At 64.9% G+C, this 19,999-nt stretch overlaps 1 protein-coding gene across 1 annotated transcript; it reads left to right on the top strand.

Annotated features, from left to right (window-relative positions):
* Positions 1 to 2: 2 nt before the first annotated feature.
* On the top strand, positions 3 to 18,228 carry GPR26 (G protein-coupled receptor 26; the record flags this gene model as incomplete). The annotated part of the gene is made up of 3 exons (XM_004680964.2): positions 3 to 421; positions 7,824 to 7,937; positions 15,876 to 18,228. Coding segments are annotated over 3 exons (762 nt in total), but the record flags the coding sequence as incomplete, so codon positions are not given.
* Positions 18,229 to 19,999: the final 1,771 nt, after the last annotated feature.

Raw genomic sequence — 19,999 nt, 5'->3', positions numbered from 1 at the left:
TGGCCGCCTTCCTCGACACCTTCCTGGCCACCAACGCCATGCTCAGCATGGCGGCGCTCAGCATCGACCGCTGGGTGGCCGTGGTCTTCCCGCTGAGCTACCGCGCCAAGATGCGGCCCCGCGACGCCGCGCTCATGGTGGCCTACACGTGGCTGCACGCGCTCGCCTTCCCCGCGGCTGCGCTCGGCCTGTCCTGGCTCGGCTTCCACCAGCTGTCCGCGTCCTGCACGCTGTGCAGCCGGCGGCCGGACCTGCGCTTCGCCGTCTTCACCGGCGCCTTCCACGCGCTCAGCTTCCTGCTGTCCCTCGTCGTGCTGTGCTGCACCTACCTCAAGGTGCTCCAGGTGGCCCGCTTCCACTGCAAGCGCATCGACGTGATCACCATGCAGACGCTCGTGCTGCTGGTGGACATCCACCCCAGGTGAGCGGGTGGGGGGGGGAGGGGGGCTGGGGCAGGGCGCCCCTGGCCGCTGAGTCTCCCTTTCCCTTCGGAAAGCTGGTGTGTGTGTGAGTGAGTGTGTGTGTGTGTGTGTGTGTGTGTGTGTGTGGAGGGGCCAGGTGCCCGGCTGGGGCAGGGCCAGGTGCCCGGCTGGGGCAGGGCCAGGCCACCACACAAACCCGTGGCTGAAGCACCGTAAGCGCTGTGGAGCAGTGCTAGAAGTCTGCCAGCCTGTTGTTTGCAGCCTCACGCTAACACATGTGGGAAGGCTTCCAGGGTGTCTTCACCCGCCCGGGAGCCAGGCGGGGTCCTAGGGTCCCGCAGTGCCTTCTGGCCTCCCTGTGTTCTGCTGCCTGAGCTGCCCCCAGTCCTCCCGGCCTGGGGTGGGGTCCTCCCGGCCTGGGGTGGGGTCCTCCCTGCCCCTTCCCCCAGCTTCTTCCTGCCAGCGGGAGCCCCTGCTCTTCCCTTGCCCGAGTCCTCTGCTCCAGACCCGGAGCCCGGAGGCCCTGCGAGGCAGAGCCACCCGGGGGCTCCCAGGAGCGCCTACCCACCCTGGCGTGGCCCCTGGGAGCGGGAGCCTCGGAACACCTGTGGTCACAGGCGTTCCCAGAGGAAGGGGGGCCCCTAGCGGAGGTGCTCACCTCGGCTGTCCTTGCAGAGCAGGAGAGCAAGGAGGGACGCGGGACTGCGTCTCTGGGTCTGCCCCCCCGCCCCAGGGGAAGCCGCCCTCCGCTACCTGATCAAGGGCCAGTGGCCGGGATCCCAGTGACCCAGAAAGTGAGCAGAGAGCAGGGATGTGGGGAGTGCGGAGACAGGGAGCCAGTGTGGCCCCTGGGGGTGAATACCCCCCACACTCAGGGACAGCACAGCCCGGGGTGTCAGTCTCAGCAATTTGAGTTTGTCCTGCCTGAGAGCAATGAAGAGACAAGTCCGTGAACCTCACTGGGTGTGCACAGACGGGCGTGCAAGCGTGCGTGCCAGCTCCCCGGGCTGCAGCTGCATGGACCCAGGCTTCCAGTCACAGAGCCTCCTCCTGGACTCGCGTACGGCACCTGCGTGTGACCTGGGGGGCGTGCACACGCAGGCGTGCACGGGGTGGGCTTCAGCCGGGTGACCCCACTGCCCACATAAACTGCATGTGCAGGGCCCGTGTGTACGCGCCCCAGGGTGGCACGGGGGTGCTGTGCGGACCCAGCTGGCTGCCTGGGCGTGCCCTGGTCTGGCCCGCTGTCATCTGAGGACGCAGCCCTGCTCCTTCCCACCCCGAGGCGAGGGGGCCTCCCCAGAAGGTGCATCCCCGGCAGTGGGGCGGGACGCAGGGAGGCTGCAGGCGAGGCTGTAGGACTCGGAGGCCGGCCTCCCTCTCTGCGTGACTGTCCGCAGGGGGAGTGGGGCGGGGAAGTGACCAGTTCTTGGTTAGACCTGGACACACCGTCCCGCTCCACTGCAGCTTCCAGTGGAGCAGGCCGGTGGCCGCCTCAGTCCCCTTAGGCTGCAGGCCACCTTTCCCCTGGCCACCTCCCAGCCCTTCCAGGCCAGGCCCACAGATGCCCCGGGAGTCCTGGGGCCAGGCAGCTGCCTTGCCGTGGAGCCCTCAGGGGAGAACTTGGCCTCTTCTAGGTCTTGGGGGCCTTGGGGAGACCGTGCCCCAGAGCCGTGGGGCCAGCGGGGCTGAAGAGCAGTGTCAGACTGCGGGGGTTGCCCCGGGGGCGAGGGAGAGGACTCCTGGCCTGAGTTGCCCGCGCCAGGTCAGACCTGCCCTCTGGCCTAGAGCTGGCCAGGTGCCACATGGGTGCTGTGCCAGCCCCGTCCCGAGCGTTCACAGCCTGCCCTTCTCAGTGGCTGCCCCGCACCGGAGGGCGCCCGCCTCCTCACAGCCGACCCACAGACTGCGTCTGGGCTGTTCTTTCTCCCGCAGTTGCTGCAGCGCCCTGTCAGGGGGCTCCCCCAAGGGCGCCCAAGCCTTAGGCACAAAGGCTCGGGGAAGATCAGCCCCGTCTCCTGGGCCTGTTTGTGCGGAGATTCAGGCTGCCGGGGGTGCCGGTCCGAGTCAGCAGGAGCCAGGCTGAGCCCAGGGGCCGTCTGCCTGTGGGCGCCCTCACAGCTGGTGGCTCCTCATCCAGAGGCCGCTGCTGGCCCAGGGCGTGTGTCAGGAGCCCCCACTGCCTTGGTCCACCCAGAGCGCCCAGTGCCCCCAGGAGCAGGGCCCGTGCTAAGGAGTCAGGAAGCCCGAGAGTCAGCCCTGCCCCTGCCTTCCTCTGGGGCTTCCTCAAGCCCCTGTGTGTGGACAGCCCAAAACTCACGCCCCTCCTGGTCCCCCGGCTGCTGGGTCCTGTTCCCCCACCCCCTCTCCAGGCCAACTCGAGGCAGAGCCGTGATCACCGGCTGTGGACGGCTGTGGGGAGCTCACAGCTGCGGACGGGGTGGCCTGGCTCCCAGTCACGCAGAGGGCCACCGCCCGCACACGGCCACGGTCAGCGGAGCGGATGTCGTGGGGCGTCCTCATCCTGCGGTCACAGCCCAGAGACGTGCCCACGCCGGCCTGGAGGGTCAGCGAGGTGGCCCAGAGGACCTGCAGGGAGGACCCCACTGGGCCCCTTTACAGATAAGGATCCTGGGCAGCTCGGGGAAGGGGGTAACCTTGCCCGATGTGGCAGATCCCCAGCGTGGCTCCAGCCATGGCTCACGCCGGTCCTGCCCGAAGATTTGTGGCAAGGACAGTGTGCAGGTGCAGGTAACGGGAGCTCCGCGGACAGCTGCCAGCTCCAAACCCAGCTTGCTCGCTGACACGCGCAGGTGAAACGTGTCCGCCCCTCCTGCCTTGATAAGCATGCACTTGGCGGGGTTCAGATTTAGGCTGCCCAGGCTGCTTGAACCAGCGGGCACATTGCGGTGAATGGGCCCCCGGCACGTGGCCCCGCCGCCACCATCCAGGCTGCCCGCACGCCAGGGCTCCCTGCACGCTGCAGCACATGCACAGAAGCGCAGCCCTGCATGCCCGGGGCGCTGTCTGCTCTCAGGATGGACCCGGGGGCCCTCACCTGGCCCTGAGCAGCTCAGGGCTCCCAGAACGGTCTAGACTGCAGGAGGGGTGCTGAGTGGCTACCTCCTAGCCCTATGCACTTTTTACTCTAGGAAGCGAAGGTGTGCCCCTCAATGTCCAGGGCCCAGATCAGGGCCCCCAGGCCTGTGTCCTGACCCTCAGGCCTTCACCACTGGCCACGGGCTCCCTTGCATTTTGTTTCGTTCCTGCGAATGTCGGAAAACAAACAGGCTCCAGGCTGACCGGTCTGCTGAGACCCGGACCGCTGTGGCGGGCGCGCGGGGGCCAGGCTGCCGGGTCACGGGCTCCTCGGCGGTTTCCAGTACTCTCCACACCCTCTGCCCCGCGAAAGCCCACCGGGCACCGTCTCTCACGCCACGTGTCAGTGGCGGGTTGCCCCCTCCTTTGTCCCCAGGAAGCCCCTCCCCGGGTCACAGCTCTGGAGACTCCACACCCCACGTGGCCAGGTTGCCTTGGGGGGACTCTGACCTCTGGCCTGTGCACTGTGGGCTCTTCCGGGGAGACCGAGGATGCAGCCTCCACTGCGGGGCCCAGAAATACCTGGAGACTGTTTCTGTCGCTCGGCCCCGCCGGCCATCGCTCAGAGATTCTCTGGGAGGCCGCGGGGCTGGGAGAGACCCCTGAGCTCATAGAGTGGGGAGACCCGGAAGTGAGGCAGGAGTTGTGGCTCTGCCCTGACCCCGTGGGGCCTGGGGCGTGGCACTGACCTCTGGGCCTCGGCCGTAACCAAGTAACACCGCAGGGGCTCGTCTGGGCAAAGCCACGGTGGGGAAGTGACAGGAGCGTGACCTGGCTGTGCTGCCCACGGCGTCGTCCCGGGCGGGTGAGCTGCTCTTCTCCTTGCTGACCGATGCCAACGGCCGCGGGAGGTGGCCCCGGACCCGCCCCTGCGCCTCTGCCTTCCTCATTCCGGCCACCGCCTGGCCAGACCCAGAGAGGCTGAGCCCAGGAGTGGGGGCGGGGAGGCGGCTCCATGACTGTCTGTGCAGGGGGCGGGGACGGAGCCCGCGGCTCACAGCGCGAGTGGCCACGCCATAGTGCCCCTCACCCCACTCTCTGCGTCGCTGAGCCTCAGTCTCCCCGGGCATAAACCAGACCCAGAGGATGGCGGGCGCACAGGGTCTAGCCAGCCTGAGCCAGGGCAGAGGCGTGACCAGGCCCCGGGTCCACGGCACCCCAGACACCCACATGCCAGGGTCCTGCAAGACCAGGAAGCAGCCCACACCTGGTGGAGGAGCCAGGAGGACCCAGACTCAAGCTCAGACTTGCCCTGCACGGTCCTTGGCGCCACCCCCTGCCCCCACTCCCCTCTTGCCAACAGGTGCACAGGACAGAAAGCGAACTCTTGCAGGGCGGGAGCCCTGTGGTTTGGGGCAACGCCGGAGCACGCAGGTGTTCGGGGAGCCCATGCTGAGAGCTGGCAGAGGCCCTGGCCGGGGGCTCCCAGGTGTTCACGCGTCTCCCTGGCACAGTCTTCTTATGCCCTCGCGTTGGAAGTGAGCAAGCGGGTGCACAGAGTGGTTGTGTGACCTGCCTGAGGTCACACAGCAATGGGGTGAAGCCTGGGTTTGAGCCCGGTGTCCGGCTCTGGCGTGGCGCTCAGCGCCAGGCCGGCGGGAGCCTTCCTGACCTCACGCCCGGTGAGACGCTCGGTCTGAGCTGCCGGGTCTGTGAGTCCGCCGAGGAAATCTAATTTAAAACAGATGTCTGCTATCGTCGTTTTTAAGACATTCGCTTCGCTTTAACAAAACGAGTGGGTTTTAATTTTTCTGAGATGTTGTACATGGTTGCTCGTTAATTTAAACCGCGTAGTAGGTGTTTTCTGGCTGGGAGACGAGCTCCTGCGAGCGCCCAGAGAAATGTCTGCAGCGTGCTTGCTCTTTAGTGCTCCTTGCTGCACAAGCTTTGCAGGAACAAATGAAATTAATTCCCCGTAGGTTTTCAGAGAGAAGGGGAGTGACCTTGAGCGTTCTAGCAGTGTCCATGTTACTGTTTGGAGACGTGAAGTGCCCGCTCATCCCGTGAAGGCCTCTGAGGTGCCCAGGCTTTGGCTTCCGTGCCGAGCCCCCGTCTTCGAGGAAAGACCACCTGGGTGGCGGGGGAGAGGGCTGTCGCTCCAGGCCCCGCGGCCTCTCTGCAGGGACCCAGGTTCCTCCTGGGGGGAGGGGGCCTGCGGAAGCGCCTCCCTCCTGAGGGCCTGGTAGCTCCGTCATCCCTGCCTCTGCAGCAGCAGCGGCTCAGTGACAGCCGTTCTGAAACCCCCTTGGGTAGGCGGGGCGCCAGCCTCAGAGAGGCTGAGTGACTTCCCTAAGGACACACAGCTGTGAGGACCGAACTGGGGTGGACACGTCCCTGGAGCCCACTTACTCACCAGGTCGTGGGCAGGGCCTCGGGGACCTGCGTCGCACCTCGCCTCCCTCCCCAGCCGCCCTGGGGGCTCTGTCCTGGCGCTGGGCGTCTCCTCACCGCATGACGAGGCCGCGACTTCGCCTTGTCTCACTTCTCCTCCATCTCCGGCTCAGCTGGTTTTGCTGGGTTTCTGGTTCTGTCAGCAAGAAAGATGAACGGGGGAGCAGGGCCAGGCAAGGAGCCGTGGTCAGTGTGTGTGTGTGTTTTTGGGTTTTGGGGTTGTGGGTGTTTGAGTGTTTCAGTCTTTTGGGCTTCTTCGTCGTGTCTTGGTTTTTGTTTTGTCACGTCGCGAGGACCCGGGGTTCCTGTGTTGGTTTGTGGTGTCGTCCTCGCTTGTGCGTGTGTGCCTGGGCGTGTTGGTGTGTTGGTGCCCGTGCGGCGCTGCGTCTCTCCCTGTCTGGGGGGCGGGGGGGCGGGGGCCCCTGGCTGCCTTGCTGGGTTTTCGGGGCTTGCGCGCGTGGGCTGTTGGGGTGTGGCGGTGACTCCTGTGGGGATGGGCCTCGCAAGGGTGGGGCCTGGCACAGGCCGTGTCCGGCTAATGAGGCGTGTCCACGCCTGACTTCACTGAACGAGCGGCTGATTTTTGGAGCCAGGGCACCTTTGGCCAGGCCTGGTTTGCCACTTCCCGAGCACCTCTGTCCTCCATCTTCCTTCCCATTCATTTTTGAAATCATGGTTTATATAGATTTATTTTTTTATGCATGCACACACTGGGGTGTAGGCCAGAGGTATGGGGGTGGTGGGGAGCAGAACAGGCAGGCCGACTGAAACATACTATTGAGGGGAGCAGCGGGGAGACGGGAGGGGTCTGCTGTGCCCTGTGGGTCACTCCCTGGCCGGGGATCGAACTCGTGCTGCAGGGTCTGTGGACAGCTTCAAAGTGTTGAAACTTAACCCCCGTGCCACCAGGGAGGCCACGTAATCACGGTTTGTTTTAAAAGTGAACAGCAGGAACACAGCCACGCTGGCCTCTGTGGAGCAGAGGAAAGCTTCTGGCCAACACCCCTCCTTGCCCAAATGACCATGGACACTCACACCTGACCCCAGGGTGGCAGGAAATGGGTGGCCAGAAGCTGCCTCAGTTGGCAGCTGGCAGTTCTGAAAAGCCCCAGAACACAGCGGGGTCAGGAACAGGGTGTGGTGAGAGAGGCAAGCACAGCCCCAAGCCTTTTCTAGACCTGCGCCCCACCCTGCCCCCACCAACAGCCCAGGGACTTGGCCGCCGCTTGGCTTCACCGAGCTGGTCCCTGAAGGAATCAAGCGACTTCTGCAGAGACCTCAGAAGGTGGCGTCCGTAGGCCAGATAGGCTGAGGTCGCAGTGGGTGAGGCAGGAGGCTGGAGCGTGGAGGAAAGCAGGCCCCATGCCGCACTGCACCCAACCCACAGAGATCAGCCACCCCAGGGGAGACTGGCCGGCTTTGAACCCCGTAGACTGGGTCCAACCCGGCTCCCTTAGCAGCCGAGCAAGTCATTCGGTGCCACTAGCTTGTGGATTTCATCGTAAAGTAGGGCAGGTGAAAAGTTACTGGCAGGTAACCCCCACCCAGCAGGTTAAATGCGCCCTGGAGGCGCTGTGTGATCAGACCTGGACAACGTGCAGACCCCGGGGCTGGAGGGTCAGTGCAGCCACTGATGGGCTCGCGCGTGCCTGCTCCAGGCCGTGCTGACTGCTCCGTGTGCTGCCGGCAGCTGTGCGTGTCCGGCGTTTCATCCTCCAGCCAGACCTCCCCTGCCCGCGCCTCTATTCCAACCGATTCTGTAGGCGGGGACCCGAGGCCCAGGGCCACACCTGCCGCCGGGACTTGCCCCGGGCACTCTGGCTGCACAGCCCAGTTCCTAGACTGGGGTCGCTGCCCGTGGTCAGGGACAGCCGCTTGCTGTGACCTGGCCGTGTCGCCCTCTCCCCCCAGCGTGCGGGAGCGCTGTCTGGAAGAGCAGAAGAGGCGGAGGCAGCGTGCCACCAAGAAGATCAGCACCTTCATAGGCACCTTCCTCGTGTGCTTCGCGCCGTACGTGATCACCAGGTGAGCGGCCCGCGGCCCAGGCGGGCGAGGCTGGAGGCAGGCCCGCATGGTTTGGGGCAGCGCCAGCTTGCCTTTTTTTTTTTTTAAGATTTATTTTAATTTCTTTATGCATGAAAGAGCGGGGGTACAGGCCAGAGGGGAAGGGGGAGGCAGGAGAGGGCTGCGCCCTGTGGGTCACTCCCTGGCCAGGGATCGAACTCAGGCCACACTGGCTGGTGACATGCTGGGACTTAACCCCTGGCCCCCAGGGAGGCCCCAGTGGCCAGGGGGGAATTGGTGTATGGTGAGAAGGGGGACTTGTGCTTTCTCTCTGTAACCTGGTGGGCTGTGGGGTTAGACTCAGAACTGGCTGCTTCCATTGCTAATCCTATCACTTAGCCCTTTACCCCAGGTCCCACCCCTCAGTGGCCCCAAAGAAAAGAAAGAGGAGAAAAGACACAAAAGCCCTCTGCAGTGGGTGTCCTGACGCTGGTGGCGGCCAGCCCCCTGGGCAGGGCACCCCCGCCTGGACACTGGTGAGCTACAAGGGCCACGGCCATCTGCACAGGGAGCAGGGGGCATGTGCTGTGTCCTCCAGGTGGGCACACCGGCCCGGGGCCCTGGGGACTCCCACTGCTAGACCAGACAGCGTGGGGGTGACCGTATCTCTGGACCCCAACACCCTCCCATCCATCGGATCACGCGCTGGCTCAGGGCTGGGTCCTCCAAAAGCCAGCCTGCACGAGCCATAGCATCCCACCCACATTTTAGCCAGAAAAAGATCCCTCTCGGTCAGTGCTGTGGACTGGAGGGACAAGGAAATACCCCAAGTCTGTCCAGAAGGCCTTAACTGTTTGGCAGTAGATAATAAAAAGGGACTTGGACGTCTTTTTAGGAACAGCTGTTGAGCCTGGAAAGTAGGATCTGTGCAGGGTGTGTGTGTGTGGGTGTGTGTGTGAGAGAGAGAGAGAGGGAGAGAGAAGGGGGGAGAACACTGCCCATCACTCCACACCCCAGCATCCTTAGCGGGCAGGGACTCCCCCCCCACTGCGCCTGGAGGGGTCTGCAGGCTCCCCGGGGAGGAGCCCCAGAGCCAGTCTCCCTGGCCATCTCTACACTGAGCTGAAGCTTAGCTTCCCCACAACTCCCTCTTGTCTTCTCTAGAGGTTCCGACAGGACCACCTTTCTGTCTTTTCTGTGGCACCCCACTTCCTCCGGAGACATCCAGTGGGTCTGCTTTAAACGTAGGACTGGGGCTGTCTGCTGGCCTCTGAGGGGCAGACCAGAGCAGAGCACAACCGTCAAGTCTGCCTTCTAGAACTTTCCACTAGACCGCCTTCTCCCTGTGAGTTGCAGCAGATCCAGTACCCACAGTAGCACCTCCCGACCCCTAGTTCGGACATCTGAACGTCTCCAGACGTTGCTAAATGCCCCCTAGGAACTGCGTCATCTCCTGGCCTGGTCAGCCCCTGCACCATATCCAGACACACAGGCAGCCCGTGTGCACCCAGGTCAGCATTTCCACGGGACACGAAACCCAGGTACCTGGAGAGAGGAGGGACCCCCCCGCTGCTGTCTGAGGGTGCACAGCAGAGCAGCTACCAGCAGGGGCGGTGGTGTGTCCCCTCTTGGGGTCAAACAAGCTCTGCTCCTCCTGCTGTGTGACCTGGGGCCTGTGGCTTCACCCTGGTGGGCCCCCCGCTGGTCCACGGCCGCTGGAAGTGAGCAGCGCCTGCCTGCCGGGGCTGTGTGAGCCGAAGGGTCTTAGTCTCCAGCACACAGGGCGCAGGGGACGGCTGTGGTCAGTCACTCTGGGGCGGAGGGCACGGCCACGCCTCCCCCTCAGAGCCACAGAAATGGGGCCTTGGCAAGTGAGCACTGGAATCCTCAGAGAATAGGTAACGAGGCTCCAACTTTAAGCTATTGGAGTTTCCTCTGGCTTCATCTCATTTCCCAGCAAAATTTTCCCTTTTTCCTGAGGCTTGCTTGGTCCCCACTCATGGTACCTGGAAAATAAGGTTTCCGTAAAATTGGTGGTAGATTCATGACTCAATTATGTTCCCTCCAAATGGAGTTGATGCATTTTGAGTTTTTAAAAACCTTCAGCATTTATGGGGACAAATGGCAACTTAGCGAGCAGAAAGCGCTGCACCCAGGAAAGGCCTTAGGTTCAGAGTACAGCTCCAGGGGGCCGACACCGGCCAGCTCCTGCCCGGCTTTCTCAGGGGCAGAAGGCGCCGTCCTGAGTGAGCCTCGTGGAATGTGTGCACACCCCCGCTTCAGTGCCGGTCTGTCCAGCGCCTTCTCCACGCACAGCACAGAGGCAACACAGCAGGACGTGCTGGCGAGCTGTGCAGGACCTCCCGGGGCCTGGCAGTCCCTGCCCTCTGATCCGGAGGGGGCAGCAGGCCACGGGAGCCCGCACAGACAGGCTGTGGGGTACCAAGAGGAGCGAGCTCCCCCTGGAGCGTTGTGGTTCAGCCTGTGAAGAGGTGTGGCTGAGCAGGGGACAGTCTGAGCAGGTGGACCCCAGGAAGCCCAGAGCCCCGTGCGGACCCCCAGCCCCAGTAGCTTTGGGGTGCTTAAACCTCACCTGTCCGCATGGAGCTGTGCTACAGGGTCGACATGTCCAGTGGATGGGCAAGGCTTAGCAGGACCAAACATGTACCGTTATTAAAGGTTGCTAATTATAATGAATAATTTTGCCAGCTCTGTCGTGAAACAGTGCTATCTTGGTTATAGCAGATGAAATAAAAGATAGAATAAAATATAAAAGTAAGTGTAGAGTTAAAGGGACGTGGCCTCCCTCCAGGACACTTTAACTTGCTCAGTTGGCCTCTGGCCCTACAGCGCCCCCGAGAGGTCTGCCAGGCAACTGCGTGAGCTGCCCTTGCAGCTGGGGAAACTGAGGCTCAGCTGTAGGGCTGACGCAGTGTCAGCCCGCTGCTCAGGCACAGGGCGGGCAGCTGAGCGCCTTCACGGCCTCTGGGTGGCGGGGGGCTCTGCCGAGGCAGCTCTCTGCCTCCCGCCTCCTTCCTGCCCCTGTAGAAGAGGAAGGCCAAGCCCCTGGGGCCGGGCTGATCTTGTGGAGTCCGTTTTGTTCAGGAGCCCCTTTTTTTCCCCCAAACCTCTAAGCCCCGCTCTGTGCCTGACACCTGCCCCTGGGCAATAGCCTCGCCTTCAGGATGAGGAAACTGAGGCAGGGCCAGGGTCCCGCCCCCCACCCCCAGCCCGGTCCGCCTGGCTCGCAGCCCCAGGGTGCCCAGGGCACACTGTGCGCCGCCCCCACAACAGCTGAGAGCAGGAAGCCTCCTGCTCCCGGAGGATGTGGGGCCTCACTCAGTGCCGCAGCCCACCCAGCGCGGAGGTGACAGCTTCCAGGATGATTGAGCCCGAGTTGCCTGAGTGTCACTTAAACCTCTCATTGAGCTGTCAGAGCAGACGCCAACATCCCACCCCCATCCTGCATCTAGCAGGCAGCCCGCCCGCAGCTCCCCCCATCTGAGCCTCGGCAGCGGAGGCGTCAGGAGTGTGGGGGAGCCTCAGGGCCCCTGGGAACGCGGGGAGCCGCAGCTTCAGCAAAGTGGGAAAGAGCCAGGCTCCGCAGGCGCGGCTGACAGCTCCTGCTGGCTGCCGGGGTCCCCGCTGCCCCCACCCCCCGGCCCAGGCAACCTTCTCAGAGAGCGAAGCCTCATTCCGGGGACAGGAGCCGCTCAAACCTCCCCGAAGGGGCTTCTCTTGTGGGAGAGCACAGGAGCTTTCCACCTACCCTGGCCCTCTTGGGCCCCTGGGGAGGCTGGTGGAGACCCACTCGGCTCCCTGCCAGGTAGGTGCTGGGCTCCTTAGTCCCCAGAGGTGCAGTCAGGCCGGAGGCTGGCGTCAGGCTTGTTCTGAGGATTCGACCTCGGGCCCCGCCACCCCTCCACAGCAGGGCGGGCAGCCTGGCATTGCGAAGTCTCGGCCGGCCGTGTGTGGTCAGCTGCTCGTGAGCAAGCCCCTTAGCTTCAGCCCAGGCTGGCGTCCAGATGCCCGCAGCAGGGAGGGGTCCTGCTCTCCAGGTGTGGCAGGCGGCGTGGGGGTCAGCCGTGAGAGCAGGGGGGCCCGGGGTGGCCCAGCTCTGGCTCTGAACGCGTCCCTCCGGGAGAGACAGCCCCGCCAAAGGCATCATCAAGCAGGGCTTCACCTGCGCGCCGGGGCGTCCCTGGCGGCGGCGGGAGGTGCGTTTGAAGCCCCCCCTCCACATTTCCTAGAAGTTGCTGCCTTCTGTTCACACACCCCAAGCCCTGGGGCACATCTGGCGTGTTCCAGCGTGAGTCAGAGCGGGGTCTGATAAGATCAGCCACAGATTCGCCTCCAAAAGCGCTCATTAAGCATTTCCTGAATTAAAATTCACACGTCTGCAAGCCTGTGTGAGGCTCTCCTCTCCACCGCGGCTTACAAGTAGCTGCGCTTGTCCTGGCGCACCGAGCGAGGCTTTGCGGCATCTGGGGACCTGGCAGCGGCATCTGGTGACTTTGAAGTCATGGAGCATGGAGGCGGCAGGCCGTGTTACTGTTCCAGGAATACAGAGCCTGTCCAGTCTGCCGTTCACGGAAACCTAAAGAGTCAGCTCACGTAGTATTCGAGGTTTTCAAGTGCAGAGACTGCGTGTTCCAGAAGTCTTGGGACGCGCCAGGCAGGCTTCCCGAGGAATGTTCTGTGGCCGAGGCATATTCGATGTGCTGTGTGTGTGAGACAGACGGGAGACGGGGAGGGGGAGAGAGGGAGGAGCGAGCTGTAGCTGGCACAGAAGTTGGTAAGAGAAGGCCCCGCGTGGACTTCAGAGCCTGGCGGGTCCCGGCTTGACCTGGGTGCCGAGTCCCGCCCCGGGAAGGCCCCAGCCCAGGCTTCAAATCCTGCTTCTCCTGCCTCTAGGCCGCGCGGCCTGGGGACGCCGCTTCAGCGGCGCCTGCACAACAGAGCAGAGTGGGCCTCCGGGCTGTGTGTGAGGCGGTGGTCAGGCCCGAGCCCCCGCGGCCCCAGGAGACACGGGTGTAATGTCTGCTGTGCCCGGCTGTGTCCACACCAGACTTTCCTAGGGTGAGACTGTTCCCTGCAGGGGTTCAGAGAGTGCCTCGGAGTTCCGGGCACGGACTGCTTCCTCCCCGCAGGGCCCAGGAGTGCGTGCTGCTGGAGTTGGGCAGGGCCGAGGGCGCGGAGGGCGGGCACTGCAAGGGGCAGGCTGCAGGCCTCCTCCAGCCTCTGCTGTGCTGCGCGGGGCCGGCCGGGGCCCAGCTCAGCGGGCTCCCTGCTGCCGGCAAGGAAGGGCCCCCCGGGGGCTCCCCACACAAGCAGGGGTGCAGAGGTGGGACCAGGCCAGCGGAGATGGGGTAGCCGGCTTCCTGCCTCGGCCGCCGCGGTCTGCACGCCCGGCTGCTGCGGCTTCTGCTCCGAGCTTCCCTCCCGCATCAGCAGCGGCAGCTGCGCTCCGGCTCTCGCTCCGCAAAGGCCCTGTTCCCGTCGTCCCGCTCCGAGGCAGGGAGCAGGGGCTTCAGCCTATGACCCTGGGGTGCAGTGCAGCCACAATAGGGCCCTGGCAAAAGGAACTAGAGTCCCGCTCGCCCACACAAGCCCTCAGGGCCGGCTCCGGGTCAGCGCTGGTCGGGCGCAGGACAGGAGAGCCGGGTAAGGCTGCCCGGGCTGGTCACCCGGTACCCCACGCAGGCTGGCGGGCCCGGGGGAGCAGAGCTAGACCTGGCAGGGCAAGGGGAATGGGCCCTCTCAGGGCACCCTGGACCGGGGCTCGGCCATCCAAGCACTGCCCGGGTCTGGAAGCACAAGGCAGCAGCTGTGCACTCTGGGAATCCTGGCCCCTCTGCGTGCCCGCCAGCGTGTGGGAACTGGCACTGCCCGGGCTCGGACGCAGGAGGGCGGAGGGCCTGTGTGCCCGGGAAACGCGGGCAGGGCTCAGCCAGCTGCACCTGAGCATGCAGGGGGCGTCCAGCCTCTGCCCGGCCCGGCGGCCTTCTACGCAGTGTCCAGGCAGGTGCCCCAAGGCGGCTGTCCCGAGGCCCTTCGCAGAGCGGCAGCCCGAGTGCCCATGGGCAAGGGCAAGTGACAGAGGCCTGGGGGCCCGGGCAGGGCCCCCGCTGGCCCGGGCCCCACTGGGTGGCGCCGCGGGGCCTGTGGAGCAGCCCCCCAGAGCCCCAATGTAAAGAGGGAGTAGCAAGCTGCACGGCAGGGCAGGGGCAGAGGCGGCCTGCGGCTCCCACGGCGAGTTCAGACTCCCCACGGCATCCCCAGGACGCGAGTGCGACAGACGTAGCCTCTTAATTATCCAAGTGGAGAAATTTTATTTCGTGAAGCTACAGAAGCTGCCACGCAGTCATGTTGACCTCGCTTAATGGTTTGGCGCGATCTGGCTCCGTCGAGGAGTCCGCGGGGAAGTCCTCGTGCTGAGGCCGACTGAGAGGCGATACGCAGAGACCGGACTTTCCGGAAAGCGTGTCGGCTTCACGCACAGCAGTGCCCGGCATCCAGCCCTTCACTGCTCTATTAGTGTGACGCTGAAGCCGGGGGGCGGGATTGTCCTCTTGAACTCATCGCACACTTCCCCGGAGCTGCCCCTCTGCGTGTTCACAGGCCCGAGGGTAGGCACGGGCAGGGGGTGGACCCAGGTGCTGGCAGTGGGCATGTCCGGGGCCCCAGCAGGATTCATGATGGGAAGAGGGGCCTGCGGTGGGGGCCCCCCCAGCCCCTCCTTTTCTCCCTGTGCTTGTGCTCACCCACCTCAGCCCCAGGAGGCCTTGGGGACACACGCGTGCCGGGAGGTGCCTCCCGGTGTCGGGGGGAGGCCGGTCCTTGCTGCACCGGGGCCCTCTCCTGCCCCCTCAGGGCCACGCTGCCTCCCCTGCAGGGAGAACACAGGTGCCAGTGCCCAGCCAGGGCGCGGGGGAGCGGACTGTCTCCCTGCCGACTTGCTGTGTGATGCCGCGAGCTCTGCCCTCTCTGGGCCCGGTTTCCTTATTGGACAGCAGACGAGAGTGACTGAAGATCCCTAAGCTCGTTCCCGGCTCTGAGTGTCCTTCAGACTCTCAGTGCTGCCAGATGTGGCCAGGTGCTGGGCGCCCTGGACCGAGCGGAGTACGCGGCCCCGGGCGGATGCGGCCACACAGCGTGGGCTGCGGCTGCCTCGGCTTGGCCTTGGCGCCCTGAGCGGAGCTGAGCCCCCCCGAGAGTCGTGCGCCTCTGACCCGAGGGCAGCATCTCCCCTCAAGCCGCCCAGACAGGGAAGGTCACTTTGAGGGTGCCTGCCTCCGGCTACTGCCCAGGTCCCGGGCCCGCTCCGGGAGAAAGCCCTCCTCGGCTGCAGACTTCCAGGTGGAAGTCATGCAGTGAGTCTGCAGAACGCAGACTCGCAGGGCTCGGCCAGCCCTCGGTGCAGGCCACCTCCTGAGAGCGCGGAGCCAGGGCTTCAGCACAGGCCAGACACGCTCACACCCGCTCAACACCTCGTTTCTCCTGTAAGCGGTGCGGGCCCCTGGCCAGGTGACGCCTTGGCCTGGGCCGTGCACAGGTCAGCGGCAGAGGGGACCCTGGGGCCGGGATACCACCAGCCGCGAGCCCCCTTCTCAGACACAGTGAGCTCCAGAGCCAGGCAGACCTGGGTTCAAATCCGGCCTTAGGATGTTGGCCCAGGGACTGTGGGTGGATTCTTCAACGCCTGCGCTCGTCTCTTTCCTGACAGGTAAGATGGAGATAGGGACCTGTCGTCCGGGGGAGCGCCGGAAACCCCACAGGCCCAGGCCGTAGCACAGCACCCAGGACGCAGGTCGCTGGTGAATGTGCGCTGCGGCATTGCTGCGGCTGTGGGTGGTGGCGGTTGTCGTGGTTCCAGAGGCCTCTGGGGAAATAGGCGTGGCCGGCAGGGGCGGGGTGGGGGCGGCCGAGCTCCGGTCACCACCGCCCCTCTCCCCGCAGGCTGGTGGAGCTGTCCTCCGTGCCCATCGGCGCCCACTGGGGGGTGCTGTCCAAGTGCTTGGCCTACAGCAAGGCGGCCTCCGACCCCTTCGTGTACTCCCTGCTGCGACACCAGTACCGCCAGAGCTGCAAAGAGATTCTGAACCGGATCCTGCACCGGCGCTCCCTCCGCTCCTCGGGCCTCGCGGGGGACCCCCACAGCCAGAACATCCTGCCGGTGTCTGAGTGAAGCCCCGCTCCTGCAGGAGGGTTTGGAGAGCGGCAGCTGGTGAGAAGAGGGGAGGGCGGGGGGCTCCCGGGCGGGCCACCCCCCTGACACGCCCAGCGGTGGGGTCCCCAGCTGGTGACCGGTGAAGCCTGCCTCCTGGCCCCTGCGGGCAGATGCTGGGCTGTCCCGTGACCCACGGGGTGGGGGCGCACTCTCTGGCTTCTTCTCCTGAGACGCTCCAAGAGCTCTTCCCCGCCCCAGAGGCTCGGGGGACCACACTCAGCACTGTCTCGGTCAGGGATGCAGTGCTGGTGGCAAGTTGGGGAGCACGGGGGCCCCCAGGCTGCTCCCCACTGGACTTTGGCTCCATGCCGAAGACAGCGCCGTCTCTTCTCCCGTGGACGACACCCAGCCGCCGGGGAGGCTGCGGGGGCGTGTGGCCCGCTCACAGGTAGCTGGTGAACTGCTCCACGCGGCTCGTCTGCTCCACGCGGCTCGTCTGCTCCACGCGGCTCGTCTGCTCCACGCGGCTCGTCTGCTCCACGTGGTCGCGGGGCTGCAGGAGCCCGGACGTTGGGCTGCACCAGGGGACACGTGGCTGGGCCCCGGGCCGGCGCCTCGGCACAGTGCCCGACAACGCCACAGTCGCCGACTCTCGTCTTAGACGTGGGTCTGCTGGATTCTGCTCCGGCCCTGTAGCGCCCTCCCAAAGCGACGCGTGTGCGGACAGGTTGGCGCGGAAGCCGTGCGGACAGGCCAGGACACGTGCGAGGGGACGAGCACTCGTGGGAGTCTGACCTTGAAGGCCCCTCTGGTTTGCACAGCATCGGGCCGGAGCCCAGGAGAGGAGGAGGCTCCTGCCCCCCACCTGTGACCCGAACTGGCAGGGGGTGTTCTGCCTTCACACGCACATCTCTTCCGGCACCTCCTCGGGCGAGAACCGCGCTGTGCAAGGGGTGGCCTTGATTTCAGGGTGCGGGGGTGCTCCCTAGCCTCGCGTGGAGGCTGTCCGAGAGATGAGAAAGCGCCCTGTGCAGAGGGAGAGTGACATTTTACCGGACGCTGGACAGTCCTCTCTACGCCTGCCCCCCCACCGTCCTTGCCGTGATTTAATAAAAGCCGAGGTGCGTGGCCCAGCTTCCTCCCCTCCCCGTCTCTGTTTGCCCTTTCAAAGTGCATCACTCTAAGAACAGGTTCTTCTAACCCTCTAAGGGGAGAGCGACACGTCCCCTCCCAGCTCCACGCTTCCGAATTTTGGGGGTGCGGAGGGGTGGACACAGCCCACGGGACACCTGGCAGAGCCTGCAGGCCCCGCTGCCAAGCCGCCGGGGTGGGAAGGAGGACATGAGCGTCGCGTGTGAAAGCCGCTCTTGCTAGAAGACCAGTGGCCGGCCAGGCCGGCCGGCGCAGCTTCGGGGTTTCCCTGGAAACCAGACAGAGCCAGAGGTAGCTGCTCAGGGCTCCCACCTCCCCGGGGCAGGTGGGGCTCACACCTGCGTGGAGAAGCCAGCGTCCAGGGACAGCACGCTGGTGGCTTGACGTCAGCCGTGGCGGGAATGTCAGCAGCGAGGAAGCCAGCAAGGGCGGCTGCAGGCCTCCGCCCTGGAGCGGGCGCCGCCCGCCGGCCTCGTGGGCTGACGCCGTCTTGCTCTCGCCGCTCAGGCCTGAGCAGCAGACCCTCTTTGGCGGTGCTTTCCTGGCGACAAGCAGCTGTTACCCCCTTTTTCTTCCAACCCCCAAAGTAGTAGAGGCTGGAAGTTAGCCCGGCGCCGAGAAGACCTAGGCATGAAATCTGGGCCTGGCGCCGCGCTCAAACCGGGCGAGAGGGGAGCGGAGACCCAAGGGGGTGGACATGCAGGTAGCAGGCACGGTGGCAGCAGCGCCAGGCGGGTGAAGCACCCGCAGGCCCCGTTCCTGCCCTGCTCATTGGCAGCACGAGGCACTCCCAGAAACAACCCTTTGCCTCCTCTTTGGCGAAGCCCGGTGGTCTGCCCCCCGCCACGCTGTGTATCTTGAAAAGATGCATTTCATAATTTCACTCAGTCTGTATTACTGCAAAAATGCCAATAAACCAGTTGTGTGACGCGGCGTAGACTCAACCCTCCTGTGGCCGGTCTCCCTAGGGCTCTGGGCGACGACCCTGGGGCGGGGAGCATCACAGCGCCCTCCAATGCCTCGTAGCCCCTGAGATGCACGTCCGTGTCTGTGGCTACCGTCTCCAAAGCTCCCCCCGCCCCGCCCCGCCCCCGGCGTTTACCTGCCTCATCCGGTAATCTCAGGTGCAATGCCCGGCATTCTCAGGTAGCGCTGGGAAGCCACAGCTCACACGTGGGCAGGGCCTGGCCTCAGTGCTTGGCTTCAGCTGGCACAAGGCTGGAGGTTGGCAGCCCAGTCAGGTGCCCCCTGGGCTGGACAGCGCCTTTAGGAAGCCGAGCAGAAAGCCTGGGGAGGGGAGGCCCCGCTCCCTCACACCGCACACCTTGGTGACGGGCGTTTCTAGGCTCAGCCAGCGGTGCTCCTCGCCTTTCGCTTCTGCTGCTTCTCGGAGGGGCCCTTAGCCCGAGCCCACTAAGGGGCTGTCCTCTCGAGCGAGTGGCCGGCTTTAGGGTTTCTGTGTCTCCCGGCCGCCCAGCCCCCGAGGATTTCACTCCCTGCTGCCAGTTGGCCCTGAGAAGGGTTGGCAGGGTTGGGGTGGGGTGGGGGGCTGATGAGTCACCCCACACCAGCTGCTCCCCTAAAGGTTCAGTCTCTGTGACCGTGAGCAATAAACCCCTTTCCTCCTGCTTGTGAAATTACTTTTCTTTCTCACGGTGCCTTTCTTTCTGGGAGAAGCTGGAAGACAGGCCACGTCTGTGTCTGCGCCCTCCTCTCTCTGCTGGCTCAGGGAGGCTTCGTCCGGCCTGGCTGGACGCTCGCAGGCTCGGCTGTGCATTTTGAGAGCTGAACCCAGCGCAGGACGAGCGGGGTCGCTGGTGATTTTCTTAGGAGGGTATCTGACCATCAATGTCTCAGCTCTGCCTGCCCTTTGGGTCCTGAGCCCGGGAGGAAGAGAGGGGCCCTGGATATATTTGGGGCTCCAGCTGCCTTTCTAGAAGGACGGAAGCCTCTGGGATGGAGCCACTGGCTCTTGACCTTTATGCCACAGGATCACAGGGAGGGCTTTAAGCTGCAACCTCGGCCCTTCTCGAGGTGCCGGGTCCGCAGGACTGCAGGCCTGAGCTTGCCAACATTCGTGTGTGGGCCGTTGCGGGTGGCCCGGGGGGGCTCCTCGAGGAAACAGGGAAGTTGACCCTGGACGGGAACCTTTGAGAGAGCAGGGTCCTCACTGGGCCTGCCTAATCGTCCACGCAGTTCAGTCTCCAGCTTAGCCAGGGGCAGAGCTGAGGCCTGCGGAGACTCTACAGGCTTCTGTTTTCAGAAGTATCTGGTGGACAAACAGGTGCTGGCCAGGCACCCCGCAAAGGCACCTGCCCGCCTCTCGCTCCCTCAGCAGCATGAGGCGCGCTGGGGGGCGGGCAGAGGTGCTTCTCAGAGCCAGGACTTAATGCGAGAGCCGCAGGCCTGGTGCTCGGAGGGCCTCGGCCCCACCTGGGCAGCCTGGTCCTGGAGGGTGTTGGGGCCCCGCTCTGCCACTAGCCACCCCGCCGCAGACACGGGGGAGGCCAGGCTGAGGCGGCGTGAGGGAAGCTGGCCTGCTTGCCAAACCTGGCCGCACCCCCGATGGGCCCCAGAGCAGCCCGTGACCACGACGAGGTCCCTCAGCTAGTGTGCACGGGAGGGCTCGGCCTGGCGCCCCGGGGTGTGGGGTGGTGTTCCCATAAAGCCTCCTGGTGGCCCAGTGACGACGGCACAACTGTCATCTCCAGCCGGGGGAGCCAGGACGCTTAGCAGGTCCAGAAGAGCCGGCGGAGGAGCT

Source organism: Condylura cristata, unplaced genomic scaffold, assembly GCF_000260355.1.
Source record: "Condylura cristata isolate star-nosed mole 26May11 unplaced genomic scaffold, ConCri1.0 scaffold00011, whole genome shotgun sequence".
Lineage (NCBI taxonomy): Eukaryota > Metazoa > Chordata > Mammalia > Eulipotyphla > Talpidae > Condylura > Condylura cristata.
Note: the sequence above shows the minus strand (reverse complement) of the source record. Positions and strands in the feature narration are given on the sequence as shown.